Consider the following 15,734-nt stretch of genomic DNA (forward strand, 5'->3'; position numbering starts at 1 on the left):
ACTATGGCCCAAATTAGCAAAGTCTGTGGAATGGCCCAACCCGAGGCCCAAATGATGAAAACCCTAATCCAGTGAGTACGCGAGGCGTACTCCTCTGTACGCTAAGCGTACAGGCTGCATGGCTTGTATGTTGTGTGTATGAGTTTGTATGCCCAACGTACTACCATGTTAAGCCAGAATCTCAAAAAGAGCTTAACCCCTTAAGACCTAAAGCTCCAAACATAGATCTGAGTCCAATAAAGTGTCTTAACCATATATTTGATTACTTGGTGGCTTGCAAACCCCCAAATGGACCCAAACTTGAAATATGGCAACCTACTTCCATAGAATTGACTAATAATTATGCATGGCCACATCAAGACCTTCAAGATTGTAACTTTTCTGTTTTTAGGACTCAAATAGCACTAGGAGTGGCAACCCTAAGCCTAGAAATAGATTTGTAACCAGAAAGTTCCATTATTGGGACCAAAAAGGTCCAAAACCCCATTACAAGAGATCTAAGCATTCATGAGGAAAGTTTTGAGCTTTTTACCTCAAGTGAGTGCTAAATGATGATGATGTCTCAGATCCTTAAGCTCAAGCTACACAAGTTCTTCTTCACCAACTTCCTCTTTCTCCTTCCAAGCTCCAAGCTACTAAAATGGGCTTAACAAGATCAAGATCACACGAAGATGAAGAAGGTTAGGTTTCTAGGGTTTCTGAGTTAAGGAGCCTGGTAAGGAGGCTGGGGTATGGGACATAATGATGTATATATATGGCTTAAACCCTAAAAATTAGGGTTTTGAGTCAGCTCGCGTACGCTGCGTGTACGTGCTTCACCCCCCGTATCCAATGTTGCCACTACGCCTCGTGTACGCCAAGCTTACGCCCAACATACGTCTTCAGCCAACCCAAATCAATAACGCCCCAAACTCAATAAAATCCCAACTCAATAATCCAACATTAATCCCATAGTCCAACAATTAATTACAAAATTAAATAATTAGCATTACCTCAAGTCATAGATGTTACACAAAGGAAGCCACCTGACTCACGACGCTCTCACTTTTCCAGTGCTCTTTCTTTATATCCTCGATATGAGCCTCACAAATCCACTCCAAAAGCGGATTAATCATGGTCATCCTCAAACAAATATCCCTGATCGGATCCACGACCGCCTTGCAACTAAGAGCATTGACCACCACATTGGCCTTCCCTGTAAGGTAAAGGATCTCACAAACATAACCCTTCACCACATTTAACCATCGGCACTGCCTCATATTCAGATGTGACTGATCCATCAGGTACCTCAGGCTCTTGTGATCCGTGTAAATAGTACAACGGACCCTGTAAAGGTAATGTCACCAACTCTTGAGGGAGAAAACCACAACCCCAGCTCCAAATCATGTGTCGAATAATTCGCCTCATGAGGCTTCAACTATCTCAAAGTGTAAGCAACCACACGACCCCTATGCATCAGAATTGCACCCAAACTCGTGATCGATGCAACATAATAAACCACGAAGTCCTCAACACCCTCGGAAGGGTCAAAATCGGCGCCTCACACAATCTTTGCCTTGGGGTCTCAAAAGTTTCCTGCTGCTCAGGCCCCTAGCGAAAAGTGATGGTCTTCTTCATCAACCGAGTCAGAGGAACCACTATCTTGGAGAAATCTTGGATGAATCTCCGATAGTAACCTGCTAAACCAAGGAAACTCTGAATCTCAGATGGAGACCTCGGAACCTCCCACCACATAATGGCCTCGACCTTGATTGGATCGACCAAAATACCGTTCTGGTTGACAAGATGCCCCAGAAACTGCACCTCACGCTACCATAACTCATACTTTGAGAACTTTTCATAAAGTCTATCCCTCCTCAAAGTCTCTAATACCTCCCTCAGGTGGTCCTCGTGCTGCTCCTAGGTCTTGAAATAGAACATGATGTCATCAATGAATACAATCACAGATTGATCCTAGTTGCTACCCTACCGGCTTCACGAGCTATCAATACCAATCAACACACCCAATTAGTAATTGGGTTCCATTCCATAATCCATAATCCATACTTGGGGTAAAATTACCATTCTACCCCTGACCCAACATACACCAAAACTGAGGCCCAAAACCAAAAGATCCACAAAGGCCCACTAATGGCCCAATTTTCCAAATTGGGCCTAACCCTATATGGGTCTTATCCTAAGCCCATATTTTCCTTAAATCCAAATCAGGTTACCATAAACACCCCTTGGGACAAACTTGGTCAAAGATATAAGTCAAAAGTCAAAGTTAACGGTCCGAGTTGACCCAACTCGCCGAGAAAACCCAAGTCAACTCGCCTAGTTTACCTGCCAAATCGTCGAGTTCCTTTGAAATATCATGAAAAATCGAGCCAACTCGTCGAGTTTATCCATAAACTCACCGAGTTCACTCAATGTCCAACAACTTAATTCGTTAAGCACCTAATCCTTAAAGGCATGGCCACAAAGCATAAATTTGATTTCCTTGAGCTATAAAACCATGTAAAGTTGCCAACTTTAAGTTCATGCATATCTGAATGAAGCTGTTAAGCTTCAAATGAACTTAACACTCGACTTAATGCATGAATGACATCAAGATCCTCCTAAAGTTTGCACCTTTAAGCTCAAGGGTAGCAAAACAAACTTAGATCTGAAGGGATGAACATTTATACCACCTAACTTATCCATAAACTCAAAAGGAGGCCAAAATCACAATAAAACCCAAATGAGAAGATCTAATCCTCTACCAATCAAGGTTTGAACTTCATACCTCGAAATGGCTGCAAGAAATGGAGTGATTCTGGATCCAAGGCTTCTTTCTCCAAGCTTGAAACTTCAAGATCTTCTACTCCCTTTCACAAAGCATAAAATGGACACCAAACTCTTCTCCAAGGTCCAATTGCTTGATAGTGGAGGCTAAAATTCGATTTAGGGTTTCTGGGAACAGTGAAGGCTCATAAGGAGGCCAAAAGAAGGACTTAAGGCCTTTAAATAGGGTACAACACCCTAAAAAACTTAGGGTTTCTCAAACATCGTCCAACTCGTCGAGTTGCCTTCACTAACCCGCCGAGTTGGTCCTTAGGAATGTGCGTGCTAAAGACCGCCAACACGTCGAGTTCCCCTCCAAGAACTCGACGAGTTGGCCCTTAGAAAAGAGGATTTATTTCAATAATTGACCTTCTAGATTCCGAATGTTACACTTACTGGGCAAGGCCCGATGTCGGGCGGGGCCCGATGACTATTCTGTATGCTATTATCTTTGTGATTATCGCATGTGTTGTATGATTATATGCTTATATGTTTATATGTATACTGGGCAGGGACAGATAACTGGCATATCTGTATACACCGAGCGAGGCCCGATGTCGAATGCGTGTCTCCGAATTAAGGACCCATTTTGGACCCGCACGATAAACATTCCATGTTTTTTGGTGGCCGAGTCCTTTACCGCCGTTGGAAAGCTTGTATTGGTAGCATGTGGTTGATAAAATATTTAAATCGTTGTTACCACTTTTGTGCATATTTTTAAGATTTTTAAATATGCCATTAAATTTGGTGCAAACCGCTTGTAGGTCATGCCATTTTCCATTCACCGAATTGTACGTCCGATTTGTTTGCCTTCTTAATAGCACATTAAAGTGGTCTAAAACACGATTCCAAAAACTTTGTCCCGATTGCGCTTTGCCGGTTTACGCATATTGCGATATGAAAATTCAAGCTTTCTCTAAAGCTTCTTCCTCTTCTTCGCTCCAACCTATAGTTTTTTTCTTTACCATTTCCTTTATTTTTCCTTTGTGTTTCTTGGACGATTTCGTCGTCGTCATTATCGAGGTTTATAGGTTGAGATTGAGAAAATGGAACTTGAGATGATTGTGTTTGAAATTGTTGAGGTTGAGAAGGTTGGGATTGGAATTGCTGAGAAGGTTGTTGTTGAAAAGCTTGGAAGTGGGGTTGATCAAATTATTATGGTCTTTGTTGTTGGTAGTAGTTTGTGGGTATGGAAGGTTAGTGAATAGAAATTATCGTTGAATTAAGGATGTTAACATTCGCATGTAACCAAGATGTGCATATCGATCACTTGAAGTGTTTGGAGGGGTGTGTTATTTTGATTTGGATTCGTAATTTTGAAGAAAATAGAACGATGATGTATGCCTGTAGTGTGAAATGTGTATAAAATAGTTGATATTTATAGTTAGGCTGTATGGTTTTAATTTGAAAAATAAACAAATTTGTTTTTTTTTATATACAAACATATGCATGAAATATGTATGTTTTTGACTGTTTGAAAAGAAATGAATTCATTGGTTGTGATCAAGTGTAGATCCAACCACTTCACAAGACGACAACTTTGGAGTAGTGTTTACGATGTGGGTACATATGTCACATTGGACTTCACATGCGATTTTGTCTTCCGTAGCTGAAGGATTTGAACTCGATCATAATATAATTTGTCATGTTTTAATGAGCTAGTTCAACTCGATAATAATAGAATCCTTAAGGAGACATTCAATAACCATCAACTCTTAAATGTGAAATATAACTTTAATAAAAGATAATTTTTTTTGGAACCGGGAAATATATTAAGTAAATAGAGCAAACCCAAAACTAGCAAGTTGCTAGAGAAGGGGTAGGACAACGTGTTTAAAAATTGCAATTGACAATTTGAAAGCAAAGAAAAGGATCCGTGCACTAATCAAACCAATCGAGATTCCTTGGAGAAGTTCTCTTAAATTTGATTCATGTGAATACTATAGATTTTATCATGTCTGTCAACAAAGTAATTGCCGGTTGTTGAAGAACCTATCTTTTCTTGAGTTTTGTACCTAAAAGTTGTAATTTTAAAAAATATTTACCATTCCATTGTTGTTTTAAACTTATTTACCAAAATATAGTATATTTTTTTGGTAACTTTCAATTTCTTAAATTTAATAAAATATATTTTAGATATTAATTAGGTAACTTTGTATTTATCATTAGGTCTACAATATAATTTTACGTACAAGAGAATGAAAAAACCGCGTAACCTTACTTTTTATTAATTAATTATATTAAAATATTTTCAGTTGAATCATTCTTGATTTGCAGGTTTTTTTGAGCGGTGAACATAACTATTTTAAGCCGTTAAAAAACCATAAACTTTATTAAAAAAATTACAAAGAGTAATAAGTAATTCTTAATTGTTTTATTATACATTGTTTTTTTATTATTTATTTTTAAAACAATGTCTGATTTCTAAATTTATAATCATTTTGAATACAACCATACAAAATACCAATAAAACTAAGATGAACATCAAATGGTATAAATATAAATATAACTTGGATAAATCTTAAATAATCAATCATTATTAATATAATATTAGGAATTTTTTTAACATAAATAACCAAAAATCTAGAATAAATACTACTCAATCAATCACTTTCACATATCCATAAGTCGTTTTCTAGGCTTAGAAGGACATGTTTTTTGATCATGACCACTTTGTCTACACAATCCACAAAGATTAGCATTTTCCATTCTTTAATGTCCATTCCATTTTGTAGCATTGTTGAGCGAGGGAGACCTTTTTCCTTTTGTTTTAACTTTGAATTTGGAAGCATTCCTCGAATAGATGTCTCGGGCCAATATGCTTCATGAGGGGTCAGGGAAGCATTCCTTGAATAGATGTCTCGGGCCAATATTCTTCATGAGGGACCGGGGAAAAATCAGATGCCCAGGTAGCAAAATATTCAAATATTGAGTAATATTGTTGAATATATTGACTCGTATTTAAAGCAATGTTGTAAAAATCGCTTGACGGTCGACTAGTGTTAAAGGATTAATCGAGGGTTAATCGGAGACCATAGATTATTAATAAAATATTAAAATCAATTAAATATTAATATATCTTTAGAAAAACAAGTACTTCAAAATTAGAAAATAAGAAAAATTGTAATTTGGAAATTTGGAAATACGAAAATATGAACATTTTGTTATAATATTTGAAAATTTGAAAATTTTGGAGTAAAAAAAAGAAAGTTGGTTTTGTGAATTTTTTAAAAATTTTTTGATCTTTTTTTGACTTTTGTTGACTTTTGTTGACCAATTAATCCCGCCAAGGCCGATTAATCCCGCCGAACCCGATTAATCCTAAATTTCCGATTAATGTCCTAATCCTTGACGGTTGGAGAACGCCAAGCGATTAATCCACGGTTAATCGCCGATTAATCCCGATTTCTGCAACCATGATTTAAAGAAAGATAGGCGCATGCACTCAAGACATAAGAGCACAGATACTTATATATCTCCCACTTACCACATGTGCAAGTTTTTTTCTCCAAATCAACTAACTTGCACATTTTTTCCTTTTAGAGTAACCACCTCAATTATTCCTTTTTCTCGGTTGAAAGATTTCAAGGTGTGTGCACTAGCTTTTGACATTGATGCCGCTTGTTTTACAACAACATGAGGAGTAAACACATCTCCATTAGCTTGAGCAGTAGGTCCCAAAGAACGTCTCACATCAAAGTAGTGAACCAATCTATAGAATGTAAGTTGGACACATGAAGTGATTGGTAAAAAACGAGCACCTTTAAGTACACTATTAAAAAGCTCTGGCATATTTGTAGTGAGCAGCCCATAACGTTTCCCACCATCATGTGCAAGTGTCCATCTACAAAGTGAATGTACCTCGAGCCATTGATGAGCTTGTGCATTTGGTTTTCCAATTTTTCCATGACAGAGTTGAACTTACGAACTTGATTTTGACTTCCAGCACAATAAGCTAAAACTTTTAAATGTGAGTTGCGAAACTTTTCATGAAAGTTGTTGAAAAAATGTCGCAAATAGTACCTGTAAATCCTTTCAAACGTGAACAATAAATTAAAAGTACCATAAAAGTGGTTAACGAAATTAAATAAACAATACCTGTGAAAACTATGGGGCTTCAACCATGGTGATCCTTGCTCATTAACTACCCTTAGGATTCCACTATGACGATCATATATTAAACAAATTTTGTCACGTTCTTTCACCACATGTTTCTTGACATGATTAAGAAACCAATACCTGTAATATGACTCGGTCTCAACAATAGCAAATGCAAGAGGAAAAATCTGATTGTTACCATTAACTCCCATTGCAATCATCATCTTTCCCTTATACTTACCATATAAATGTGTCGCATCAATGCTAACAACATGCCGACAATGCACAAATTCATTGATAGAAGGAGCAAACCCAAAAAACATGTATGAACTCCACTTTATCAACATTACTCTCCCCTCAATCCACATTATTATCCATGTGATCCACATTACTCAATCTAGCAGTGCACCATTCAACTATAGTTCCTGGATTGTAAAATTGAAGTGGAACCATAAATTTTGGTAAAACAATATAAGATTCTTCCCAGTTTCTAAATATATGTTCAATCGCCTTTTGCTTTCCCACCTAGACTTTCCTGAACGAAGGAGTATATCCTAATTTATCAATTATTTCAGTTCTCAAGGTAGGAATCCTAATAGATGTTTGTTCCTTAATATGGTGTTCAGTTTCTTGAGCGATCAAGCTCGCATCCAGATTTGGATGATCTTGAGTAATCCTATACTGGAAACAAGGATGTGGACCAATATATTGTGTTATCTCAAAATACCTACTACATTTACATTTACATGCACGTAATTGCCACTTACAACCAGTTTGTGAACATAACTTACATCTTACCTTCCAAATTGTTGGACATGTTTCAACTACTTCATATTGTCGATGCTTCCTAATCGTGTAAAGCTTAATAGCTATAGACCAAGTTCATCCTTATTCTTAAAAGAATTTTCTCCCAAATCTTAAGTTAAATGACTTTTATTTTTAGAGTGTGACACCGCCCAATTGTCAACATTAGCCACATCTATTCCTTCTAAACTATTAAAATTAGAAGGTACCTCGATGTCAGCTCCATATGTGGTTACATCTTCTCCATTTTCAGTTTCATATTCATCCCCACTTTCATATCCTTCATTGTCCGTGTCAAATCCGCTACTCATTCCATTGTTCAGGACGGCAAATTGAGAAATTATGTTGAAGTCCTTGGTGTGAATCATGTCTGACACAACATCAATATGATTCACAGTAGGTAATAAAATAATGTTCATTTCTTCTTCTATCAAAACTGATTCTTGAGTTCTGCGAGTAATATAACAAAAAAAAATTATAAGTGGAAACAATAACAAATTATAATTACGAAATTGTGATAAAAAACAGGAACATACTAAAATGGATTGCTTATTTAGTCTTTATGGTAAATGCGTGTAAAACAAATGGACTATTTTTAATTCCCAGTACATCCTATTCGATATGACTTTTTCTTCAAAGAAATAAAATAATGTTCCTTTCTTCTTCTATCAAAACTGATTCTCGAGTTCTGCGAGTAATATAACAAAAAAAAAATTATAAGCGGAAACAATAACAAATTATAATTACGAAATTGTGATAAAAAACAGGAACTTACTAAAATGGATTGCTTATTTAGTCTTTATGGTGAATGCGTGTAAAACAAATGGACTATTTTTAATTCCCAGTACATCCTATTCGATATGACTTTTTCTTCAAAGAAATAGTTTATAGACAACACTAGTAACTTTTCCCAGTGGCAACAGAGAGGCAGCAGAGATAGCCTCAAACTTATTATACAATAGCCCGTAACATATTTCACAAAAATCATAATATGACAGAAGTAGCCCCAAACAAATTTCACAAAAATCATCAAAGAAACAAAAGGTTAAAATTTTGAAATTTGATGTGTAATATGATTTTTAGTACCTGGGTGTTATATCCAATGTTTTAAAATCCGGTTTGAACCGGCCGGTCTAACCGGTTGGACCGGGAACCGGGAGAGGCAGCGGTTCAATTATCACCGGTTTTACATTGATTTCTAAACTAGATTGAACCGGCATGTTTTTAGAAAAAATCGTTTGAACTTGTAAACATCAAATTCATAATTTTTATATTTATGTACGTGTAGAAAAATAGAAAAAAACATGAAAAATATAAAAACCGATTCACATGATGGTCGAACCGGTTAAACCGGGAACCGGTCACCATACTGGTTCAACTAAAAAACCGGTTTTTAAAACATTGGTTATATCCAGGTGATTTTTATCTCGATTGACGTCAAACTCTAAGTATAGATCATTGTTGCTTTACTCGAAGACTTGTTGTAATTTATATATTCTTCCCCATCACAAATTTTTCCGTACCGGTAACATAGCAAAGTAACAAATTTTGATGTCATGTTGACAAAAATCTATAGAGAAACAAAAACAATTATTAAAATAAGGTAACACATTAATTTACACATAAATGCATTTACTACAAAACCTATAAAATATACAAAAGAAAATTTTGAAAGAAATTTACATTATCATGATTAACAGTGAGGAGTTGAAAGTCATCCATCTTGCTTCAAGTCACACGCATTGATAAAAGGGACTCAAGAACAATAAAATTAAAAGCCCTAAAATTAATATAAAAACATGAAGTACATTGGTTAAGGAATCAATAAAGCCCTTTTATGCAACAAAAATTGACCTAAGAAAAATTGACACTAACATAAACCAATAAGTCAATGAGAAGAAAGTCTCACTGTAGGGAAAATTGAAGAAGATGATTGTGATGAACGACTCTAATGATTGGCCATCCAGGGAAGAAGAACAAACGCGTGATGAACGATGAGGCAAGAACGTGTGTGAATATTGAAGTCCTTTCCTAGGCTAATAGGGTTTTTTATTCTTCTAAATAAAACTACAATTATTTTGTAAATAATTTTCAAACTATCCCATTTTGGTAAATACTTTTCAAAACTACGATATTTTTGTAAAAAACTCATCGTTTCTTACCCTCCATATGCTGGTTCCATAGCAAAAAACTTGTAAAATCGACTTTTCGCAATTCCCCCGTCTAGCTGCAAAATCAAGGACCTCCGTGGTTGTGTTGAACGGATGAGACAACATTTAAAAACCCATTCCATCACCAACCTTGCAAACCGAATCCTCATTTTTTTCATTTAAAAATGTTTCAATCTTTAGGTTTTACTTTTACCATTTGGTCAGTGTGTTCTTGGCAATAAAATTACAACGGAATCCTCATCCACTTTTGGGTCTCCTCTTTGAGAAATGAGAAGCATATAAGCTCAGACTGCGTGGGGATCTCGCTACTTCCAACCATTCAGAGAGGAAAGAGATGGCCGGAGGTAACCCTGTGAAGGGCTCATCCAACAAGCCATCAGCTTCTTCCTCCGCTTCTCACCACCGCAAATCTAATCGGGAATCCGGTCCCAATAACACTGCATCTGCCCCTTCCAAACCCTCTCCTTCAAAACCGCCATCTAACTCCAAACCCTCCCCTTCTTCCAGACACAAACCATCTCCAAAGCTCAACCCCAATCCAATCCCCTCGCCCCATCCCAGACCCGAAAACTTTGCACCACCGCCTTTGCCACCGCCACCTCCGGCGTATGGTTTTCACATGCTCGATCGCAGAACAATCATTATCGCTGATGGTAGTGCTCGCTCCTACTTCGCTTTGCCACCGGATTACCAAGATTTCCCCCCGCCGCTCCCTAGGCCCCCAATGCGGCCTCACGGCCCGGAGCCTTGGTTAGGGTTTGATCGACAATTTCCACCCGGCCGACCGATCCCCGGAGGGGATGACCAATATCGTCAACAGAATCAAGATTATTGGAATTCGCTAGGACCTGAAGGCTCTCGTAAGAGGAAATTTGGTGATGAAAGAGATGGGAGAGAAGTGGGTGAGGTCAACGACGAGTTCGCAAGGCAAAGACAACAGCTTTTGCAGTATGGAAATATGATTTCAAGTTCTAATGGATCTCATATGGCGGGCCCAAGTAATCGAGTTCAGCTTGATGAAACGAGGGCACCCAAGTATATGAGACCTGAAGGGGAGTATAGGAATTTGCAGGGTAGGCATAATGAGATTGATCCAGCAAAGTTTAAAAGTGCATTTATGAATTTTATCAGACTGATAAACGAGAATTCAAATCAGAAGAAGAAATACTTAGCAGATGGTAAACAGGGTTCTGTTCAGTGTCTTGCATGCGGCAGGTTTGATAAAGTTTTAATTTTTAATCTAGTATTTCAGTTACTGATTTCTTCTATTACGTTTTATGGAGAAGTGCTTCTGCGTGCTATGCTTCTCCTATTACTGATTTCTTCTATTAAGTTTTAATTTAGCGTTTCATTTACTTCTTTAACTTTTATTTAAATCTGTTGTGTGATTGGGATGTAGCATTTGATTCAATTTGGTATACAGTGCAGATGCTGTGCAACACTTGGTATAAGTTACAACTATGTTTTATATAGTATTACATAGCACTATTATCTATGTTATAGGCAACAACTTCGATCTATCATAATGGTGTTTAGTATTTAGTTCTAATATCTACCATCTTATATAGGATGCTGAAATGGTAGCAGTATATAAGTTTTCAATATACTGTTTATTTACAACATACATAGAACTATAGAAGTAACAAACTGTGAACAACTCTGTTTAAGGTTTTTTGGTGAAATTGTTGTGATATAAGTATGGAAAAGGCTTAGGCCCTCCATTTTGACAAGTTATAGTTTAGAATGTTTGTAAAAGTTCTTGTGGTTGCACATTCTTACACCAGATTTTGCTTAATTGTAGCTTTAAGCCTCTGACTAAGCCTTGAAGCTTTCATCATAATTACTCAAGAATGTAAACCTTTAGATTCTTTCCATACAATTCTTGGAATACTCTACATTGAGTGATATACATGTCTTCTTTATTATAGGTTGATTATTGAGTTTTAATTAATTATTTCAGTTACTTCTTTTAACTTTTACTTGTAGTTGTTGTGTGATTGTGACTTGTGAGATAGTGTCTGATACAATTTGCTAATTTACTGTAACAAAAAGTACAATAGTGTAGATGAATAACACATGGTAATATATATATATATATATATATATATATATATATATATATATATATGACAGCTGGTGTTATAGCGTTGTATATATTTTTTAGTATATACATAGAAATAACAGAATATGAACTTTTTGTTGCCATTTTGACAACATGGGCATGGCACGATAACAAGTGTATAAGTAAGACTGTAAGAGTATATTCTTGATCAACTTATAGTTGGATTTATCTCAATGGTTATGGTCTTATGGATTTCTATAATTCTCTTGCAGGAGTTCAAGGGCACATAGATATTGTTTTAGTTGTGTTGGCTTTCTAGTTAGTTACAACTTACATAATGTGAATCTCCTTTCAAGAGTCAATTTGCTTAGTTATGGAGATGCTAAACTTTAGCCTTGTTTTGTTGCTGAGGAACTTATCAATATATATATATATATATATATATATATATATATATATATATATATATATATATATATATATATATATATATATATATTCCATATAGCCATTACTTTGCTTAATAGAATCTAATATTGGAGAAATTTTTGTTGTAGAGTTAGTTTCTCAAATGTATTTTGGTGTCTTTTTAAACTGACTTCTTTGATTGTATCCCTAATTGTTACTTCTTCCATCTCTCCTGAAGCACATGCTGGTTGCTGCTAGGTTCTCTATACTGTTTTTAGGTCTTAAAAAGGGATTCATATGTGATTATATGTTGCTCAAGGTTTTTTGGTGAAAGTTGTTGTAACGAGTAAAAGATCTAAGTCTAGTGCTCAGTAATCATTCAGGTGTGAGTGAAATCATTTGAATTGGAGCCATTTCTATCTGTTTTTAGCCCTATATTACAGCAGGATATAGATTCTTAGACCAGCTTTTGTTAACTGTAGCTCTGACTAGGGCTTGAAACTTTCATTATAATTACTCCAATTTGAATGACATGCATGTCTTCTCTTTTATAGATTGACTATTGAGGTCAAATTCAATATTCCATCCAGTTACTTATTTAACTTTTACTTACAGCTGTTTTGTGATTGTGAGATAGTGTTTGATATACTTTGTTTTCTGGTAGGGATTTTGAATGTTGGATATAGCCAGGGTAGGCCTGTTTCTTTTTCTCCTTTTTGTGTTTTTGAACTATGATTTGAAGGTTATTTTGGTCTTATGTGTGTTTGATTTTCCAAAAAGCTTTAAGCTAACTCTAATAAGCAGTCAGTAGTCGACATTAAATGATATGATATGATATCCATAGTCATAGTCATAGCCATGTGTTGTTTGTTATGGAGATTATTATTCATAGCATGATTTAGTAGGGTGGAAGGAAATTGAAATTTGAAATGAGCCGTTTTATGCAAATTCAGGTCCTCGAAAGAATTCCCAGACATGCATAGCCTTATCATGCACACATACAACCAAGAAAAAGAAGTTGCTGAGCATTTGGGTCTTCACAAGGCTTTATGCATATTGATGAGCTGGAACCACATGATGCCACCTGATAACTCCAGGTCATATCAGCGATTATCTGGCCAACAAGCTGGCGCTGACCGGGATGATCTCATTATGTGGCCACCTCATGTCATCATACAGAATACAATTACCGGGAAGGGTAGAGATGGACGTATGGAGGGTTTAGGCAACAAAGCAATGGACATGAAGCTTAGAGGTATATATTGTTTATATATCTTGCTTCTTTATATATAATTATATATATATAATTGGTAATTTACTCCAATGCCCTCCAAATTCCAATGCTTAACAACCCATGAAGATGTTTTCCTATCCTATAAGGCTATAATACATTGTGCATTCTATACATGTATAATGTGATGTGCATTCTCTACATTTATAGCCTGATTATTGTATTAATCAGGCCAAGGATAAATAGATTAGGAAGTGGTCAAATAGGCTGAACTTACAGAATAGAACAATCGTACATAACATAAAAAATCAAGTTGGGTTTGGTATCTGTTTAAATGGTTATTTTTTTGAAGTTTTGTCTTCTTATTGTTTCTCCATCTTTCTCTTTCTAGAGGGACAAAAATTGCACTCTCAAAAGGGTGGGAGTGGGACAGGGACTTGCTCTTGGTCTCTTTTGTGTAAAAGACGTAAATGTCCTCCCCTCCCCTCCTCATTCTTGTCATCAAGAATAACCGTAGAAAGTTTGTTGTAACAAACACATCCTTAAAGATGTTAGTTGTAGTATATGTTCCTTCTTCTATATCTCATTTGTGAAGATTAGTATTAGTCTCCACTAGGGTGTTAAGGATGTTATATTTTTGAATTTAAGTGTGCAATAGCTAGTTGTTGTCATGTCCTTGAAGAACCAATCAAAGTTTTCCTGGATATTCTCATGTAGTGACCTATCCATTCTTTTTTTTTTTCTTCTGTGTGACATCATTACAAGAGAGAGTACCATGGAACAGCAATTAGAAAGCTGTTTCACAAAGTGGCTAGGATTTAGTATTTTTATATCTCAGATTAGTAAGTATGGTAGACATGATTTTCATGAAATGCAGGATGCTTATTTATTGCAAGATATTTGCTCGTCTATTACCCTAATTTCTGTGGGCCATTGAAGTAGTTAAAATTGTCAAATTATATGATGTTACTTTACTACATATAAAATATAAGTTTGGGAAATCATTGTGTTGTTTAAAATTTAAATTTAATTGTTGGTTACAAAAAGTTTGTTGTCCACCTAATAGGGAAATGATAGTTGCAACAGATTATGCATATGATGTTTTGATGTTTTAAGTTGGATCATATCATATGGAGTATGAATTCAAAGGTCCAAAACCTACAACTAACATTGCATTATTAGATTTAGAGCTACAGCTACTTATGCAATCTCTGCATGTTAGTTCAAGTCAAATTGATGTTTGTATCCATCCATGTAAATGTTAGATATGGATCTTTATATGTGGCATGATTTTTGTACTCATCAGATCTTGGATTCACAAGCGGAAAGTCAAAGGCAATGTTTGGGAGAGAAGGGCACTTGGGGATAACTGTGGTTAAGTTTGGTGGTGACCACTCGGGTCTAAAGGATGCCATGAGACTTGCAGATTTTTTCGAGAGACAGAAACACGGGCGTGGCTCCTGGGCATCCCTCAGATCAGGATCAGGTTCAGGGAGAGATGAAGACAAAGATCCAAATTTTGTCAAGTTTGATAACAAGACAGGGGAGAAAGAGAGAGTCTTGTATGGCTATTTAGGAACCGTGTTTGATCTCGACAGCCTGGATTTTGATACTAAAAAAAAGGTCACAATCGAGAGCAAGAGAGAAAAAGCACAGCAACCACACCCAAACCCTAACCCTACTACTTGATATCATTTATTTACCAACAACAACAACAAGTCTAGTAAGGTACACCAAACAAAGTATGCTGTTTGGTTATATATGTTTTATTGGGTTCGAAGATAGAAAGTAATTAACACATGGGGCTTTCGGTAAAAATTGGTTAGAAGTAGATGTTGCCTTTGGAATCGCTTGGTTTTATTTATTTTCTTGGTGTTGCTGTTAGTTATTCCATATAATCATTGCGTATGGCACTTGTGTTGATTTATATGCATGCATGCATTTATTTGTTTCATAAGTTGGTAGAAAAGTAAGTTGTAAATACCATCTTTGTTTTCATCATTCTACAACCTTTTTTTTAAGCCACATTTGTTACACACTTCAAAGACGTGACAGGTAATATTATGTTTGGTATGTGATTGGCTCATAGGATGCAGACCACACTGGTGGTGAAATCACTTATGTAACCACTAAAAGGTTAAATCTGAATTGGTAA

At 36.0% G+C, this 15,734-nt stretch overlaps 1 protein-coding gene across 1 annotated transcript; it reads left to right on the forward strand.

Moving 5' to 3' along the window:
* The first annotated feature begins 10,025 nt into the window (after positions 1–10,025).
* LOC111877779 (uncharacterized) lies at positions 10,026–15,487 on the forward strand. The gene is made up of 3 exons (XM_023874280.3): positions 10,026–11,093; positions 13,302–13,603; positions 14,886–15,487. Exons 1-3 carry the CDS (start codon positions 10,213–10,215, stop codon positions 15,266–15,268), a joined length of 1,566 nt encoding a protein of 521 aa, XP_023730048.1. The 5' UTR covers positions 10,026–10,212; the 3' UTR covers positions 15,269–15,487.
* The last annotated feature ends 247 nt before the right edge of the window (positions 15,488–15,734 follow it).

This window comes from Lactuca sativa, chromosome 7 (genome assembly GCF_002870075.4).
Source record: "Lactuca sativa cultivar Salinas chromosome 7, Lsat_Salinas_v11, whole genome shotgun sequence".
NCBI lineage: Eukaryota > Viridiplantae > Streptophyta > Magnoliopsida > Asterales > Asteraceae > Lactuca > Lactuca sativa.

Bases quoted from the DNA above. Each gene is read 5' to 3' on its own strand.
- LOC111877779 (XM_023874280.3), top strand. From the start codon at position 10,213: ATGGCCGGAGGTAACCCTGTGAAGGGCTCATCCAACAAGCCATCAGCT. The intron at 11,094-13,301 runs GTTTGATAAAGT...ATGCAAATTCAG, and splicing joins CAGTGTCTTGCATGCGGCAG to GTCCTCGAAAGAATTCCCAG. The intron at 13,604-14,885 runs GTATATATTGTT...TGTACTCATCAG, and splicing joins AATGGACATGAAGCTTAGAG to ATCTTGGATTCACAAGCGGA.